Source organism: Ursus maritimus, unplaced genomic scaffold (assembly GCF_017311325.1).
Source record: "Ursus maritimus isolate PB19 unplaced genomic scaffold, ASM1731132v1 scaffold_8, whole genome shotgun sequence".
NCBI classification, from domain to species: Eukaryota; Metazoa; Chordata; class Mammalia; order Carnivora; family Ursidae; genus Ursus; species Ursus maritimus.
Genome location: NW_024426996.1, coordinates 69,263,934 through 69,281,142, shown reverse-complemented (window position 1 = coordinate 69,281,142; position 17,209 = coordinate 69,263,934). Strand labels below are relative to the sequence as shown.

General features: G+C 44.8%; 1 protein-coding gene across 1 annotated transcript; it reads left to right on the top strand.

Moving 5' to 3' along the window:
* The first annotated feature begins 2,627 nt into the window (after positions 1 to 2,627).
* On the top strand, positions 2,628 to 12,184 carry CLRN2 (clarin 2). Its single transcript, XM_008685806.1, has 3 exons — positions 2,628 to 2,880; positions 8,170 to 8,349; positions 11,493 to 12,184. The coding sequence occupies exons 1-3, from the start codon at positions 2,628 to 2,630 to the stop codon at positions 11,756 to 11,758; spliced, it is 699 nt and encodes a 232-aa protein (XP_008684028.1). The 3' UTR covers positions 11,759 to 12,184.
* The last annotated feature ends 5,025 nt before the right edge of the window (positions 12,185 to 17,209 follow it).

Below are 17,209 nucleotides of genomic sequence, written 5' to 3'. Positions count from 1 at the left end.
TTGCTGAACTGCTCTGTGTCTCAGCCTCCTCTCAGTAAAATGGGAATACTAATGGTCTGTCCTCCTAGGGTTTTGGAACGGATTTTAAAAAATAATACTAGAGTACTTAGGGCAGTGTGTGGGTAGGAGTAGGAGCTCAATAAATGCCGATTGAGCATTGCTAATATTAGTACTTTTGCCGCTACTTCTATTAGGATCACTGCACTTCTTAGAGATTATGAGTTTACAAGAAAGAAAATGCCAGGCTTTGTTAGTGGGGGCAGTTGGTACCATTTGGTGGGGCTCAACTGTGGACCTTTAACATTCTGGACAAATGGGGTCTTACGCACAGTCACTGAGGTCCAAAAACAGTGTGATAGGACTTACATCTTAAACTGTGTCTCCACCAGACCGAAGGCCTGTTGGGCCATATGTAGTCATATTTTTTAGAACTCTTGTAATAATTTTCCTGGATTTTTGTTTGTTTGTTTGTTTGTTCGTTTGTTTGTTTTAAAAGCATTAATTTGTGAAGTGTTAAACACCTAAAACATGGTATACTACAATTTTTGTGTCACTGTGTTGGCAATATTATACATGTCTGTGTCACCGTCCACCCATGTGCTGTGCGTCCTACATACAGCAGACACACAGATGTTTGCTCAATACACTTGTGCCAGATAAGGCACACAAAAATAGGTTGTTAGAGAACACAATGCCACCCACAACACAATTTATTATCAGAGGCGTCATTACCAGGACCAGAACTGCTAGAAGACTAGATGAGGAAGTTAACACCATTTATCTGGGGCCCTCTCTATGTTTTAATCTGCATGTGCTATTTCATTTTACTTTGTACAACAATCCCATAACAGATTAGGAAACTGAGGCACGAGAGTCTCAAGCCCTTGCCCGGAGGAGTAGGAATTTGAACACAGGTCTTCAGTAGAGTTCTACTTAACCACACTTCCATTCAGCATTGCAAGAACTTGTTGGGAATCACTTGTTTCCCATATTTTTCTAAAATAATCGTTGCAAAAATAATTGCTTAATCCCTCAAACACCAGTATTTGATATAGGTCCATCATCTGAGGCATAAATACAATGCAAAGGTATTGCACGGGTCCAAAGCATGCTTAACATTACTATAAGAATAAATAACATTACTGGTCATTTATTAACATGCCAACCCCTCTTCTTAGCCTTTTGTATGTATTCATTACCAGAAAAACATTTGCTGTTTCAGGGTCACTGTGAAGAAGATGAGCTGTTGTCGTTCAAAGACCTGAACTCCAGCCCCAGCCCTGATATCCAGTTTTCTCATGAGAGGGGTCATTAGGCTAGAACATCTTCGCCTCCCACAACGGCTTGCGGCAGCATCGGGGGGAGCAAGCATACGGTCAAAGCCTTTTGTACGAGGGAAAGCTCTACACAAGCTTCAGAAACCCTCTTGCTTATTTTCATTGTGGAGACACCACAGAAGTGACTCCCGCGGTAGGGAAGGAAACTGACAATCCCATGTCCCTCTGGCCCCTCGCTGCTCTCCAAGTGAGGTTTCTGGAACTCCTGTCATTTAACAATGCAAACTCTTGAACCCCCCTCCAGACCTCTGTGACCAAATAAACATTTTACTAGCCAAATGTGACTCCCCAAAACTATTGAGAGTGGCTGTTGCCAGTCTCACATGACGTCACGTTGGCATTCAGTAATAGACTAAAAATCAAAATTGAAAAGCCACGGTATAAGATAGAAAGTAGGGAATATTTCATTCCTAGTGTCTACAGATTAAAAGAAAAAAAAAAGACAGATTTTCAGTATTCGGAGAAGTAAAGCCCCTGAGAAGCTGTATTTGCTAACACTTTAGAAAAACACTCTTCTTTCTCACTTCAGATGACACAAGGTTGGGGGTGAGGGGGAGGGTGCTGTTGGAGGACAGGAGTGTGAGTGTTGGGGTCCAGGCTGCCCCGGTCCAGCCACAAACTGACTGCCCAGGGCAGATTCACCCAGTGATAAATCCAAACATCATATAGCCTTGTTTACACATTTCAGTTAAAAGCCTTGAGAACAGAGGTCATCCCAAGGTATTAATAACAGTTCTGGAGATTCTGACAGCAGTGACATTTTACAGAAAGAAATGCCCAGGCACGCAGCCAGGAGCTCAACATTTGACGCCATGCACTGTGGACGGCATTCAAGGGCTAATCATTGCATGCTCAGTTTCCTTCTATTGCACGCATTTTTTGAGAATTGTTAGTGTCTCTTTATAGTCAGGTCTACCTAGTTTTACCTGCTAATAACTTCCTGGCCATCAAGAGGTCCAGGCCAGGGTTATTTAAATACCTGAAAGGAACAATTAAACCCTCTGCTGAAACAGTAGTCTAGGGGGAGATATAGGGTTACTCTCTTCAGTAACACACTCCTCTACACTTGAGTCAGGTGAAGGCGATCTCTGTAGAAACTTCCGGACATACTTGTAGTAAACACAGGCTGTGGAGACAGGCACTGAGGGAGGACCAGGAGATGCACTGGAAACCCTGAAATGCTGTGTTTGCAAGAGCTGACCCTGGAGCAGGGGATTGCTGAGTGTCCAGAGAATGTCAGCGACCCTCGCTGCTGCTGGGACACCTGCGGGATGACCTGCATCCACTAGAATGCCTGGATGGTTCAAAAAGGCGTGGTATGGGCTGGCGTCTTTACTCAGCTTCTCCTCCTTTATCCTGATCGTCGTTGCCGTGGCAGCGCCCCACTGGCTGAGTGGGAAAATCCTTTGTCAGACTGGAGTGGACCTGGTCAACGCCACGGATCCAGAGCTGGTCAAGTTCATTGGGGATATTTACTACGGGCTCTTCCAAGGATGTAAAGTGCGACAGTGTGGGCTCGGGGGCCGCCAGTCCCAATTCAAGAGTGAGTATATTCGGGGCATGCAAGTTGCCATAGAACACTTTTTTTTTAATTTATAAAGATGCTTATGTCTAACTGGAATTTGACTTCTGCCTCAATCTAAGGCATGACGACATTCTTGTTCAGCACCAAGAACTTTTTTTTTCCTGCAGAGGCTTATAAAAACATTAAAAAACAGGGATTTGTATACTTCCGTAGTTTACCTCTATTAGAAATAACTATTAAAATATTGAGTGCTTTCAGGTATCAGATATTCTGCTAAATGCTTTACATGGCTTCTCTCTTTTAAGCCTTATAAAAAATTTATGGAGAAGGAATTCTTTTTTTTAAAGATTTTATTCATTCATTTGATAGAGAGACAGCGAGAGAGGGAACAGAAGCAAGGGGAGTGTGAGAGGGAGAAGCAGGATTCCCGCCGAGCAGGGAGCCCCATACAGCTCGATGCTGGGCTCGATTCCAGAACCCTGGGATCGTGACCTGAGCCGAAGGCAGACGCTTAACAGCTGAGCCACCCAGGCGCCCCTATGGAGAAGGAATTCTTAACGTTCCCGTTTTGCAGAGGACTACACTGAGACTTGGAGAGTTCTATAACTTGCCTGAGGTTCCCCAGCCAGGAAATAGCAGAGCCAGACTTCAAACCCATGGCACGTGACTGGGACATTCCCAGCCAGCCCAGCATGCTTCCAATTCGGCTTATATAAAAGCTCCATCATCTGAGAACAGGCAAAGGGGCTGTGTGCCTGGGCTCTGGAATCAGACTACTTGGGTTGAAAGCCCAAGATGGTCTATCCCTGGAGGGGAGCCCCGGGGCAAGGCATTGGCCGCTCTCCATGAATGTGAGCAGGCATGGCTGACATCCAGTCTCACACCAGAGCTGCTCTGGGTGTAAACAGACCAGAAATCCAAGGCCAGCTTTATGAAGGGTCTTCTGGGAATTAAAAACAAAGCAAAGAAGTCAATATTCTGCAAGCCTTTAGAATCAACTAGATCACTCATGAGAACAGTGTCCTGCGCAACCATACTTCATCAACAAAATGCAATGCAAAGGGATAAGGAATTTTACTCATTTCAGTTCTATATTTCAGAGTTGCAGTTTTTAGAATCCTGCCCAGGGTTAAGTATCTTATTAAATGCATAAAGACAGAAAGCTAAACCCATTGACAAATATATAATATGAACTGGCATCACTTATATATATAAAAGAAATACATATTTGTTATGGATATTCAGGGGGAAAAAATCTCTGGGAATATTTATATTTACCCAGCAATTAAATTAGACCAGAGCTATTGGAAAAATCGCTCTATTAAGAATATTACACACACACAAACACACATAAACACACACACACACACACACACAACCAGAAAACACACATACATAAAGAACTACAGCAACTATACACACTAGGAGATTATGAATTGGGTCTGTTTGCTATAAAAGACGTCACTTGGTGAGACAATTGGTGGAACTTGAATGGGGTGTCAGGATTAACTGGCAGTCATGTACCAGCATGAACTCAATGATTTTGATACTGTGCTCTGTAAGGCAATCTCTTTTTGAATGAACCAGACCCTAAAGTACTCAAGGATGCAGGGATAATTTACCTGCAAATGGTTCAGGAGAAAAAAACAAATGCGTTTGAAGGCCCGATTTTTAAGTAGTCATCATTAATTGAAATGAAAGAACCTCGTGAAGGAAGTTCCAAAGCTTGAACAAGAGAGTGACGATTAAGAGCAGCACGGTTCCAGAGACTTTAATGAGTAAGACAGTGCTCAGGAAACACAATAAAAATAGCCCCTGGTAATTAGATAGCATGATGTGTCATGTTACTATGGTAACTGCCTTCTTCCATATAGATAATTTATCTGTTATGTTTATTATTTATTATCTGTCTCCACCCCTTTAGGATGTAGTGCCATGAGGGCAAGGATCTTGTTTTATTCGTTGATGATCTCAAGCCCCCAGAAGAGTGCTTCAAAAAACTGGCACTCAGTAACAATGAAGTACTTTTGAATTCATTTGCTCTGAATGTTCCCATGCAAGACACCAAACTTGGGACCTATGCTACACTAGTCCTCCCCAACCCTGCCAGTTAGGACAAAACTAAGATGCAGACAGGTTAAGCAACTTGCTGAAGGTCGCAGAGCCCTGAATGCTGGAAACAGACCCCAACCCAAGTCAGCCTGACCCCAAAGTTCCTACTTTCCGCCATGTTGCTCCTTCTGGAATTTGTGACTGGCAACTTTCCCAAAGCCAGGAATCCCCCTAGTGGTCCTTACTGTTCTCCTGGAGTTCAGCAAAAGGTAACGGGTAGGTGGTGGATGAACGCAGGGATTCTCAGGAGTGGGAGGACCCAGGATGGATAGATCCCACTAGAAATGAGTGGTTACCCCAACAAACAGAGGGTGTGTTAGTTCCCTGGAGCTGCCGTAACAAAGTGCTACCACTTTGTGGTAAAACCGGGTGATGAAACCGGGTGATTAAATTCGGTGATTTAAACAATGGGAATGTATTCTCATAGTTCTGGAGGCTAGAACTCAGAAACCAGCTTGTTGACAGAGCCACACTCCCTCTGGAACCTATGGGAGAAGGAGCCCTCCTAGCCTCTTCCAGCCCCCAGTAGACCTGGTAGTTCTTGGCTTGTGGCCGTGTCATCCAGTCTCCACAGAGCATCCTCCCCGTGTCTCTTCATGTGGTCTTTCCTCTGCATGTTTCTTTGTCCAGATTTCCCCTTTTATCAGGACACCAATCACATTGGATTAGGGCCCATCTTAACAACGTCATAACTTGATTAGCTCTTAAAGACCCTATTTCCAAGTACCGAATGCTGGAGATTGGGACTTCAACCCCTCTTTTCTTGTGGGGGATGGCAGAGAGGGCACAGTTCAACTGATAATAGAGGGTGTAAGGTGGCAGTTGGTAGGTCTAGCGTAATTTAGGACTCCCCAAGCACAAACACTGGTTCTGGAAAGGGAGCTGAAGCAGACAGCAGCTTTGCAGTAGAAGGGCTACTGAGGAGAACAGACAAAGACTGAGCCCTTCCACAGCAGGGCCAATTAAGCCCCTGCCATCCCAGCTCACAGAAATGTAAACCCGCCAGAAGCCAGAGCAAAGGAGCACTTTCTGTTTGCCCACTGGAGGAACTCTACAGATGTCCCTTTCCCTTTTCTTCTGTCCGGGAGGGATGCCCCACAGCCCCCAGGGGCCTCATCTAACTGGGGCTGCTCTCTGAAGCATCAGAACCATATGAGAATCATAAAGGGTGTTTTAACATCAGCTCTGGGTAGGGCAATGTTCAAGAGGGTTTAGTTCCCCGCTGCCCTGGGGTGTCCCAGGGGAGGGTATATAAACTTCCATATTCCAAGCTTCCACAGTGAATTGGGTGTGATTCACTCTGAAAACTTTCACTGGAGCTGAGCCAGGCTGTGTCGGCTGGTTTTGCAACCGCTGCAGGTCAGGGACAGACTTGCGTCTATCACAATGTTCTCTCACCCAGGGCTAAAAGTTTGAAAAAAAAAAAAAAAAAAACCTAAGGGACACTAAGAAAGGAGAGAAGCAATGGTTAAAGAGAAGCCTTGCAAAGAAAAATCCCTTGGAAGAAGCTCAGGGTAAAGTTTCTGATGCCGACCAGATAACCACATGGAGATAAATACAAATGGAAATACAGAACTGGAAAGAAAGTTAGGTTAGAACTAGGATGTAAATGTGGTGTGTCAGGAAGCTTCTCAATGGAAAGGATTTTGAAGGGAGAAGGACCAAAGTTCAAGTTCTCAAGCTTGGGGGCCACCAACCTTCTGTGACCACAGGGAGGCACGTGAGCCAGCAAAGAGCCTGAGGGGAAAGGGGTTCAGGGGACCGAGGGGAACCAGGAAAGCTTTGAGTCCTGGCTCCCCAGGGGGAACAAGGAGGGGCTGATCATGACATCAAAGGATGAAGCAGGGAGTTCGAACTCACTAAGTGGACCCTGATTTGACCAGGAGGTGCTCAGTAGAAACCCTGGAGTAGCTGCAGAAGAAGGGGTACGCTTGGGCATTCTTTAGCTTCCGTCATTTTTAATTCTTCAGAGTAATTACTGAAAACAGTCATCAAAACTCCATATATCATATAGTATCTAGGACTATAATCTTATAGAGAATTCAGTCACCTTGCCCAAAGTTAAGGGACTTAATGTCCAAGCCTATGCAGAAATGGGTTTAAGAAAATTTATTGTATATTCTTGTCACAAGCATTAAACGAAATGGTGATGTAAAGGGTTTGGCTCTTGACATGACTGTGCTCAGTATACGTTGGTTACCCTCAGTTCATATGCAGCTATTGCTACCCCATTATACTGATAAAAAAACTAAGGCTCTGCGGAGTCACGTGACTTCTCCTAAGTCAGAAAGTAACAACAGAACAGCAACAGCCACCATTTTGAGAAGTCAGTCTTTCCCAGGCAATATCTGCCATACCATATCATTTACTCTTCATGGCTGCTGTGTGGTGGCCAATATAGAGAAAACAGATACAAATTAATATCTCACTAAATTATCCTGCCACATTAATATGGAAAATCAATATTCTAATAGAGTACGGTGTACATGAGAAGTAAGTGTCCATCATACATGGGAAAAAATGACTACCTTGCCAAGTCACTATGAGGGCTCCAAGGTGATGCTCCTAGCTTCCTGTCAGTGCTTATTAAGTGTTATTATTATTCCCATGCACTTCCCTTGATCCACTCAAAAATCTGGTAAGATGGGTCGGGGAGGCAGGGTGTAGAGGATCCTATTTTATACTTGTGGCAAATGAGCAAAACTGGGATTTGAACCCAGATCTTTGGATGCCAGGTCTAGGCTTCACTCTGCTACGTGCTTCTACACTCTTCACAGATGTACCTGAAACTTCTACCTCTCTGATTTAATGAAGGCAACTCTCTGACCAGATTAAAGCTTTTCAATCGGCCTCTCTGGCTGACTCTCTTGCCAACCTCCTCTGCTAAAGAGACACCGTCTGGGGCTTGTGTGCAACTAGCTCACACCAGATCCCAGGCCTTCGAAGTCGGTGCAACTGAAGTCGCAGCTGGGGCACATTCCGATTTTGCTTCCACGGCAAGAAAGAGAGGATTATTGGCCAACTGAGAAATGGCAAATCTGGGGTCCATGAATTCACCTCAAGAAGTCTCCTGCTTTTTGAAAACCTGCCTAGCCCTCTCTGCTCAATTAAAGCCTCTGGGGTAAGCAGGCCTGGACTCTATGAATTTGAGCCCAGCTCTGATACTGAAATATTGGCTGTGTCTTCTCTTCCCAGTCTTCCCACACCTGGTGAAGGAACTCAATGCAGGCCTCCACGTGACAATTCTGCTGCTCCTCTTCTTGGCCTTGGCCCTGGCTCTGGTCAGCATGGGCTTTGCCATTCTCAACATGATCCAGGTTCCATATAGGGCAGTCAACGGCCCTGGGGGCATCTGCCTATGGAATGTCCTAGCAGGTAAGGAAGGCCCCCAGGGAGAGAAATTCGTGTCCACTGCCACCACCAGACTGAGCTCCAAGTAGGTAGGTAGAAGCCGGGTGGGAATTAAAATGTCCACCTCAGCCTTCACTTCCCTAATCGATAACCTTCCTCATGGGCATGAATGTCCTCTTTACTGAAAGTTGCAGAATCTCTGTCTCCGTAAAGAGCCAAATTGGTGGCGTGCGCGAGTGGCCGAGGACTTAGAGCAAAGAGGAGAGGTGGGGGTAAGAGGAGAAGGGAGAAGAGAGCTGGGGGTAGAGGGGGGCACTGTGGGAGGAGGGGGAAGAGGTAGAACGACACCCGTGAGTGTGGGAGGGAGCCTTCCAAATGACAGGAGACGACCTGGCCTCTTTTACAGCCTCTTTTCATTTAAATCTCAACACCTCCTTATGAGGCAGTATCATTAGACCCTATTTACAGTTGAAGATCCTGAAGCTCAGAGAAGTTGAAAGCCTTACCCAAGGTCACACAGCAAAAAGGAGCAGAGGTGGAATTCCAACCAATGTACAACTGAGTCTAAGCCCTTTGTCTTTTCTTTAATCATGGTATCATGTATCATCATCGTGACCTATTTTCCAAGACAAAAACCAAAAGTGTGTGTTGACTGGGAGTATACTGATACACAAAAATTAATTCATATTTAGTTATGCACTTAAAAAGCCTTATGTAACAAAAATAGCAAAATTCCCAGAAACGAGGCTGTTTCAGAAAACCTCGGCCACATGGTCAAGGATCATGATGGCCGTAACCCACCACCACCTTTGCCTCATACAGGGTGACCATGAAATATAAAGCAGTGTTGTTTTCGCACGTACTGTGATGTAATGCCGGTAAAGCACTTACTATGCATTTGCCTGCGTTTGCAGACCGTGACCGTCCTATAGAATTACTTGTATAAATGGCTCACCCCATCGGTACTGCAGGGTCTGGTTTCCATGCACATGAATCCTCACAGTGGCTGGAATGTAAAAAGGGCTCAGTCCTACGATTAAATAAACACTCCGTCAAGTTACTACCTTAGAGAGAGGCCGCTCTGAAGCGCTACTGATAAGAATATTTTTAAAAGGGGTGCCTGGGTGGCACAGCGGTTAAGCGTCTGCCTTCGGCTCAGGGCGTGATCCCGGTGATCCGGGATCGAGCCCCACATCAGGCTCTTCTGCTATGAGCCTGCTTCTTCCTCTCCCACTCCCCCTGCTTGTGTTCCCTCTCTCGCTGGCTGTCTCTATCTCTGTTGAATAAATAAATAAAATCTTAAAAAAAAAAAAGAATATTTTTAAAAGGCAGGTCAACAAAACTTAAGTGTTAAAAGGCATAAAAATATGAATATTTTTTAAAGATTTATTTATTTTAGGGGCGCCTGGGTGGCGCAGTCCTTAAGCGTCTGCCTTCGGCTCGTGGCATGATCCCGGCGTTAAGGGATCGAGCCCCACATCAGGCTCCTCCGCTAGGAGCCTGCTTCTTCCTCTCCCACTCCCCCTGCTTGTGTTCCCTTTCTCGCTGGCTGTCTCTCTCTCTGTCGAATAAATAAATAAAATCTTTAAAAAAAAAAGATTTATTTATTTTAGAGAGAGAGAGAGAGCGTGAGCAGTGGGAGGGGCAGAGAGAGATAGAGGGAGTGAGAGAGAGGGAGAGAAGCAGACCTCCCTCTGAGCGTGCAGTTTGAGGTGGGTCTTGATCCCATGACCTGGAGATCACCACCTGAGCCAACTGAGCCACACTTGCGCCCCCAAAATATGAATATTTTTTAATTAAACAAATCCAAATAGGGATTTATGCTAAGGAAATGAAAAGAGGACAAAGATGTATATAAAAAGCTGTTCACGGTAGCACTTTATAATAGAAATATTTAAATGCAACCTAGATATCCAGAAATAAAGTCATACTCAATTAAATTTAATTAAATTAGTTAGGTGTGTTGCTTGAAGAACATATTATGCACCAGTTTAAAGTGGTGCTATAGGGGCGCCTGGGTGGCGCAGTGGTTAAGCAACTGCCTTCGGCTCAGGGTGTGATCCCAGCGTTCTGGGTTCGAGCCCCACATCAGGCTCCTCCACTAAGAGTCTGCTTCTTCCCCTCCCACTCCCCCTGCTTGTGTTCCCTCTCTCGCTGGCTGTCTCTCTCTGTCAAATAAATAAATAAATAAAAATCATAAAAAATAAAAAAATAAAATAAATAAAGTGGTGCTATAACAGAATATTTAACAATGCAGAAAAATATTCAAGTAAAGGGAAAAAAAACAAGCATAAAACAGTAAGAGCTTCAGAATACAGTTTTGTTAAAAAGAAAGAAATGTAAAGAAATACATTAAAATGTTCAAAGTATTTATATCCAGCTTTTAGGATATAAGTGAATTTGTATTTTCATCTTTGTGACTTTCTCTGGTGTCCAAATTTTCTTTAACAAAGACATAATAATCTAAGCAAAAAGCATGATAAATGTGGGATTTTTTTTAATATTAATTAAAACCAAGCAGTAGAAAAGTAGAAAGGAAGAGAGAGAATCCCCCAGAACGTGAGGGCTGGAAGCAACAGGTAGGGAAGTGTGTGAAGTTTGGAACCCTTCCAGGTTCCCCTGTCTACTTCCTCTCCTCCTTCTCTCACCTCCCCTTCTTACCCTTAGTGTGGAAAGGGGATAATTAAAGAAGAGAGAACAGTCCAGCCCTGGGTTGGACCCCAGTCTGCACAGCGAGTTCTTAATCTTCCCACAGAGCCTGCCGGGGCTCCATCCAAACCCTGAGATATGTAGAGACTGAACGGGGTACCCCGTGTTGGGTAAGGGAACGCAGTTGATCTGAGATGAAGCCTACTCTCTCTGCCCCACACCTCTCCCCCTTCACGGTGTGGGTTATCCGGGGGTTTTAAAAGCACATTAAAAGGTGTGTCACCCCGGGGCGCCTGGCTGGCTCCGTCGGTAGAGCGCATGACTCTTAATCTTGGAGTCTTGAGGGAGAGCCCCACCTTGGGGGTGGAGTTAACTTAAGAAAAAAAAAAATTGTGTCACCCTAAGAATTTTTCAACCCAAAGCAAGTTTGTCGCCTGTGTCACAGAAGTGCCAGCTCACAGACGGCCAGTACACCTGTACCAAGGAGCGCTGAATGAGGGTGACGTTTTGGGTTGCAGGTGGAGTCGTGGCATTGGCCATCACCAGCTTCATGGCTGCGGTCAAGTTTCACAACCCCACCGAGCGCATCGCCAACTTCCAGGAGAGGCTCTTCCGCTTCGTGGTGGTGGAGGAACGGTACGAAGAGTCCTTTTGGATCTGTGTGGCCAGTGCCTCGGCCCACGCTGCGAACTTGGTCATCGTGGCAATCAGTCAAATTCCGCTCCCGGAGATTAAGACCAAAATCGAGGAGGCCACGGTCACGGCTGAGGATATCCTGTATTGATGGCCCTCTGTGGCTCACACCCTCTCCTGAGTCAGTTCTGCAGTGTGAACGGAGACCTCATTTCGTCGAGGCTTTGCAGTCCAGAGCGCCTGTGTTCTGGAAGGTAAGAAGAAGGGCAGGGAGGAAGGGCAGTGCCTGGACCAGAAAAGAAAGCTTTCCTGAACTCCTGGCATCTCTGCCCTTCTTCTCACTGACCTTGAAGTTAGAGACTCTGCTACTTGCCAGCTATGTGGACACTGGACAATTCACTTAATGTCTGCCTCTCACTTTCCTCATCTGTAAAATGGGGGTAATAAGAGCTCGCAAGCTTGTAATGAGGTTTAAATTGGCAATATTGTCGCCAACCTTTGAATCAATATATATATATCTGTGATTAGAACGTTCTCCAAATATAAGGTAATGAACACTCCAATGAATGCCTATTGACCCCTGCTCTGTTCCACACAATATTGGGGGGGGGGAGTAAAGACGCATATGGTAACGCCCCTGTCCTCCAGAAACACTTAATCCTCCCACATGACAGGCATCAGATAGCAACAATAACACTAACAATGAAAATAACTGCCTTTCTTTTTTCTTTAGTGGTTACTACATACTGGACACTGTTCTAGGAGTCCTACATATATTGGGTCCTCACTATAAATTCAGATTGTGGGTACTACTTTATTTCCATTTTATAGATGAAGAAACTAACGTATCCAGAGATTGGGTAACTTGCTGAGGTCAAGAATTCAGTTGAGGAAGTCTGGAACCAAAGTTTATGCTTGTAACCCCTTTGCTAATCTGCTGTTTGATGGTCAAGCAGTTGGAATGCGATGTGATAAATGCTGTGACAGTACATGCGTGAAGGGCTGAGGGAAGGAATTAAGTCTCCTGCATGGGATGTGGTATTAAAGAAAGTATCACAGACTTGACATTTGATCAGAACTGCGAAAGTTGAGTAGACTTTTTCCAGTGGGGAAGGAAGCAGGTTTGGAAAAGGGCATTTCAGGATGAGTCAGCAATGAGGAGGAGACACAAGGTATGGAATTACAAAGAGGGTCTGGAAGCATGTGAATACCCAGAGGGATTAGAACGTTGTTCTAATTCACCAGTTAGATAAACCCAGTTGCTTTGTGTTGGGTTTCCCTTAAGCGGTACTATGATGGTTAATTACATGTGCTAACCTGGCTAGGCCACTGTACCCAGATATTTCGTCAAACGCTATTCTAGAAGTTTTTGTGAAGGTATTTTTTTAATGGGATTAACATTTCAATCAGTAGACTTTGAGTAAGAGAGATTGCCCTCCTTGGGGTGCCTGGGTGGCACAGCGGTTAAGCGTCTGCCTTCGGCTCAGGGTGTGATCCCGGCGTTATGGGATCAAGCCCCACATCAGGCTCTTCCACTGTGAGCCTGCTTCTTCCTCTCCCACTCCCCCTGCTGTGTTCCCTCTCTCGCTGGCTGTCTCTATCTCTGTCGAATAAATAAATAAAATCTTTAAAAAAAAAAAAAGAGAGAGATTGCCCTCCAGCATGTGGGTGGGCCTCACCCAATCAGTTGAAAGACTTAGGAAAAAGACTGACCTCCCTCAAGGGATTGGGAATTCTGCCAGCAAGCTGCCACTGGACTCAAACTGCAACTCTTCCTTGGATCTCCAGCCTGCTAGCCCAGCCTGCAGATTTTGGACTTGTCAGCCTGCACAGTCATGTGAGCCAGTTAAAAAAAAAATTATCTTTCCTTCTGCCTGTCTCTCTCTCTCTTTGCACACACATGCGCGCACACACACACACACACACACGCACACACACACACGTCCTATTGATTCTTTGTCTGGAGAATACTTACTCATATAGGTACAAAACTCCATAAATTCACTTACCTACAATGCCAGCTGGGGTGAACCCTTTCTTAAGTCTCCTGTCTTTGTGCCAAGTAAAAAAGTGGTCTCATCTCTTAAATTAGGTCCATCTAAAATGACACCCGATTTGGACTTACTCTACCTTTGCTTATGGCTGAGCTCCTGGAGGTTTCCATGGCATCTTTTCTGTTCTAATTATTTGTGATTCCCTGCCTGGGCCCATCTATCTCTTCCAGCCCTCTATCCCCATCCCACACATAGCCTCAGGACTGTTGAGAAGACTGATGTGACTCATCAAATATGCAGATGGCACAGGGCCGGAAGGGAGAGTTAAAGTGAAAAGAGATGGTTCCAAGAGATAGTGACAGAGTGCAGTGCTGCGTTGGACACGAGTGTAAATGTCAATGCCCTACCAAGCTTACCATCAAGTCCTGCTGAGAGTTGGAAAGTCAATCAAATGGAAGACTGGCAACAGTTTACTATATGATAAATGTCCATTTATTCACTCCATGAGTATTGAAATGGATCCAGGGGCTGGGAGTAGAGCAGAGAACAGACAGACAAAAGTCCCTGCCCTCCAGGGATTTCCTTCTCTGAGCGCCTGGGGCTGATTGACACCGGACAGCGTGTGACGTGCCCACTAACAATGTCAGCCCGGCCGCAGCCTTCAACTTGATCACTGTGTCAGGAGTGTGCAGACTGCCTCACAGGGGCCGAGCAAATTCACTTTTGCCGCTGCTAGTGGAATGACCTCATCAAGATGCCAACCTTGACCGAGATGGGTGTGCTCCGAGGAGTCCAAGCGCAGGCTTTTGTGAATTTTCCCAGCAACTGAGTCCAGAGCTTTCAAAGGTTTCAGAAGCATCTGTAGCACCTTAAAAGTTTCAAACTGTGACCCATCAGGTAGTAGCTATAATATTATCAGAGATAATCAGGTTCAGTCTGAAAAGCATCTCTCAGGGCTATTGCCAAAGAGATTCCTATATGGAATTTAGCAAGTTTGGCTGAGGGAAAGAAGGGGAAGTATATCTGGGTTACACAGTTTGCACGCATGACCACTCAAACGTATAGAGAAAATGGAGCTCCTTTATTTGGACAACAGTTCATCTGGTCATTTTATGAGTAAAGAGAAAATAATAATAAATGCCCAGTCCTGTTTAAATTTAACCCAACCTGATCATTTATGCCATCACTCCAGGTAATAATATTCCTGATGTCTCAGTCCGCTTGGGCTGTGAAAACAAATTCCCATTGACTGGCTTAAACGACAGACATGTATTTCTCACAGTTCTGGAGGCTGGAATCGGTTCCGGAGGCTGGAATCGACGATCAAGGTGCGGGCAGATTGAGTGGCTGGAGAGAACCAGCCTGGCTTGCAGACGGCCAGCTTCTCGTCGCAGCCTCACGTGGCAGAGACAGCCAGAGCGTGCTCTCCTGTCCCTTCGTACAAAGGCACTAATCTCATTCACCAGGGCTCCACCATCATGGCCTAAACCACCCAAAGTCCCCACCTCTTAATTGCATCATCTTGGGGGATAGGATTTCAACTTATGGATTTGGGGAGAACACAAACACTCAGGCCATAAAACAGGATTTTCATCAATGACAACATACCAATAAAGTATACGATTAATCAAAGACTTTTGGATGGCGAGAACGCTTCCATGTCAACTCAGAACAGGGTTATATTACAAATACTCTTCTCTCTCTTTCAAGAAAAATATAACACTCTCTGAAAATTGAATTAAACAATTCTTTACACTTCCAAAGAATGTGACGAAAATGCTTGCTCTTCCACTGAAAAAAAGAAACTTTTCTAAATCGTAAGGTTGCTGTGCAGTGTTGATGACCGGTGAGAACGAATGCATGGTTTAGGGAACGTTTCCAACGTAATCCAAAATGACAATGGTATTAGTCTCCCACTGCTGCTGAGGCAACTTGCCACGAACTTGGTGGTTGAAAACAACACGCATTTGCTATCTTAAGAGTTTCGGAGGCCAGGAGTCCACAGTGGGCCTTCCTCGGGAAAGTAAAGTTGTCTGCAAGGCAGTGTTCCTTCTGGAGGCTCTACGGGAGAGTGTGTTTTCCTGCTTTCCCACCTTCTAGATGCTGCCTGCATTCCTTGGCTCGTGGCTCTTTCCAGCAATGATGTTCCTCCAACCTCTGCTTTCATCACACAGGTGACAATTCTGATGACTGTGACCCTCATATCTCCCTCTTAGAAGGATCCTTGCAACTCCATTGGGCCCACCCAGCTAACCCAGGACATCTTTGGGGACATTTTTCTGCCTACCAGAGCAATGTTACCCGAATCCAGAGTTTCTTGGTCTAACAATATTCCTGAAAAAATAAATAAATAAATAAGACTTAGATATAAAACAAATGAGCAAAATGTTGTGTTATTATCAGTCAACACCACTAGATTGGCATCATAATTTAGAAAATCCTTGCTGAAAGTGGAGATCTCACCTACATCACCCACATGGAGTTCAAATACTTATACAATATGTGGGGTACATCTTTGGAAATCATAGAGAGGCAGAAGGAGACTAGGTAAAGCACAGGGAATCTCAAAAGTGAACCATGATCTCAGGATATGATGCTGGAGAAGGACACAGCCCCTCAGAGAAGTTCCTGTGCCCATTTTATTTTTTTTTAAGGTTTTATTTATTTATTTGAGAGAGAGAGAGAGAGATCATAAGCAGGGGGACGGGCAGAGGGGGAGGGAGAAGCAAATTCCCCACTGAGCAGGGAGCTTGGTCCCAAGACTCTGGGATCATGACCTGAGCTGAAGGCAGAAGCTTAACCTTAACCGACTGAGCCACCCAGGCGCCCTCCTGTGCCCATTTTAGATCAATTTCTATGTGTGAAACATTTCTTCTCCTCCTTCCTCCCTTCTCCCTCCTCCTCCTGCTGCTCCTCCTCCTCCCGCCCCCCATCCTAAACCTCCTTCTCCTTTTCGTTTTGATTGTTAAACTAAATGGAGCTTCATAAGAAGCCCATGTAATTAGGACACATGTAAAATTCTTGCCAAATAAATTAGGTTTCATGCTCTCCTTTGCTCCTATAATCGCATTTTCTTTTCTACCACAATGTCAACAATTAGTCAGCAAATAAGAGTCCGCACTTGACATAATACCGTTTGATCCCTACTGAGCATTTGGCCCGTGCCAGGCTTTGTGCTGAGTACTGAACGTGCATTATCTCATTTTATCCTCACCAGAACCCTGAGAAGTACTCTAATTACCAGTTTTGAAAGTGGAAATCTAGTTTTCTCATTTGTAAAACAACCAGCTTGCATAAAATAATCTCTAATTTTCCTTCCCTCTCTAAAATGTGGTTTTTAAAGCGAAATAATATGTTCAAATTTATCGCAAATGGAGCACCTACTACGTATCAGGCCCTAAGCTCAGCATTTTCATTTGGGCTATTTGGTAATGTGCGAGGGAGAGGCCACATGTATACACTAAAAATTCAACATTTGCAGGATTCCAACCACCAGTTCAACTACATTTTGAATATATACGCATTTCTGTGATTTTCGTAGGTCAAGTTCTCAGCTAAATAAAACAAACATATAGAGGGCATATGATTATTTGTTTTATTGTTTTTTG

Coding starts and splice junctions, on each gene's coding strand:
- CLRN2 (XM_008685806.1), top strand. CDS start 2,628: ATGCCTGGATGGTTCAAAAAGGCGTGGTATGGGCTGGCGTCTTTACTC. Junction 2,881..8,169: donor CCGCCAGTCCCAATTCAAGA/GTGAGTATATTC, acceptor TTCTCTTCCCAG/TCTTCCCACACCTGGTGAAG. Junction 8,350..11,492: donor CCTATGGAATGTCCTAGCAG/GTAAGGAAGGCC, acceptor TTTGGGTTGCAG/GTGGAGTCGTGGCATTGGCC.